Source organism: Trypanosoma equiperdum (assembly GCF_001457755.1).
Source record: "Trypanosoma equiperdum strain OVI genome assembly, contig: ctg_900, whole genome shotgun sequence".
Classification (NCBI taxonomy): Eukaryota; Euglenozoa; class Kinetoplastea; order Trypanosomatida; family Trypanosomatidae; genus Trypanosoma; species Trypanosoma equiperdum.
In genome coordinates, this window is record NW_027124866.1 from 28,390 (window position 1) to 29,338 (window position 949).

The following is a 949-nucleotide window of genomic DNA, read 5'->3' on the forward strand; positions in this document are numbered from 1 at the left end:
AGAGAAAGAAAGAGAAACAGAGAAACAAAGAAAGGCAGACAGAGAAAAAGAAAGAAAGAGAGAGAGAACCCTTTATCAAGAAACTAGTTAAGGGGTTTCTCCGTCTTGCTTCACCAGACGAGTACGCAACATGGGAGAAGTTCACCTAATCATCTAATCTCATCACTTTAGGAAAAGTGCAGCAATTTTACACAAATGATTTACGTTCCAAGAAACGCTTTAAGAAGAGCAGTTGGAAGACACTCACCAATAACAATGAAGCAACCTGAAACAAACTCCACAGCATCAGCCACCACTCCGCTGCACCAATAATCTCCAGGTGCGTGTGCTGAATTGCCTGAAGATCCTTTTGTTTAACCTCCACATCTCTCATTCGCTTCGCAACGGACTCCACGAGACTCTCCACGGGATCTAAAGCTTCCGGCCCAGCCACGGATTGATAATCCACATGAAAACGGAAGTGAAACGAAATGCGTTTTGGTGTCCCACCCGATTCCGTGTTTTCAAAGCAGGCATGTGCAACTGTGGCTCCAACTGTTGCGGGTACATCATAATTTCCTGTTGAAGCGCTGTCCCAACGTGTCAGTTCTGTTCCATTTTGGTCATGTAACGTCGCCCGTATCTCCCGGCCATCGGCGTCCATAACATTAAACTGAAATGTAACCCGCGTGTGTGGCGGCGCAACTTCACGCACACAAAACACCTCCCGTGGCGCAACTGCAGTTGTCACGGCATTAGCGGTGTTGTAAGCAAAAAGCAGTGCCGTAACTACCAGAAGTGGTGGCAATATGTGCATCTTATTCATACGTTTGGGTATATGAAATACTTTTCTATCTATATTTACTTGGGTTTATTTGGTTATTTTCTTCTTTGTTTTTCCTCCCCCCCTCCTCCCACCCCTTTTCCTTTAATTGCTTAATGTCCGCCCGTATACGTCTTATATTTTTTT

General features: G+C 44.9%; 1 protein-coding gene across 1 annotated transcript; it reads right to left on the bottom strand.

Moving 5' to 3' along the window:
- Positions 1-187: 187 nt before the first annotated feature.
- On the bottom strand, positions 188-805 carry TEOVI_000440900 (emp24/gp25L/p24 family/GOLD, putative; the record flags this gene model as incomplete). The annotated part of the gene is made up of 1 exon (XM_067227182.1): positions 188-805. The coding sequence occupies one exon, from the start codon at positions 803-805 to the stop codon at positions 188-190; it is 618 nt and encodes a 205-aa protein (XP_067083283.1).
- Positions 806-949: the final 144 nt, after the last annotated feature.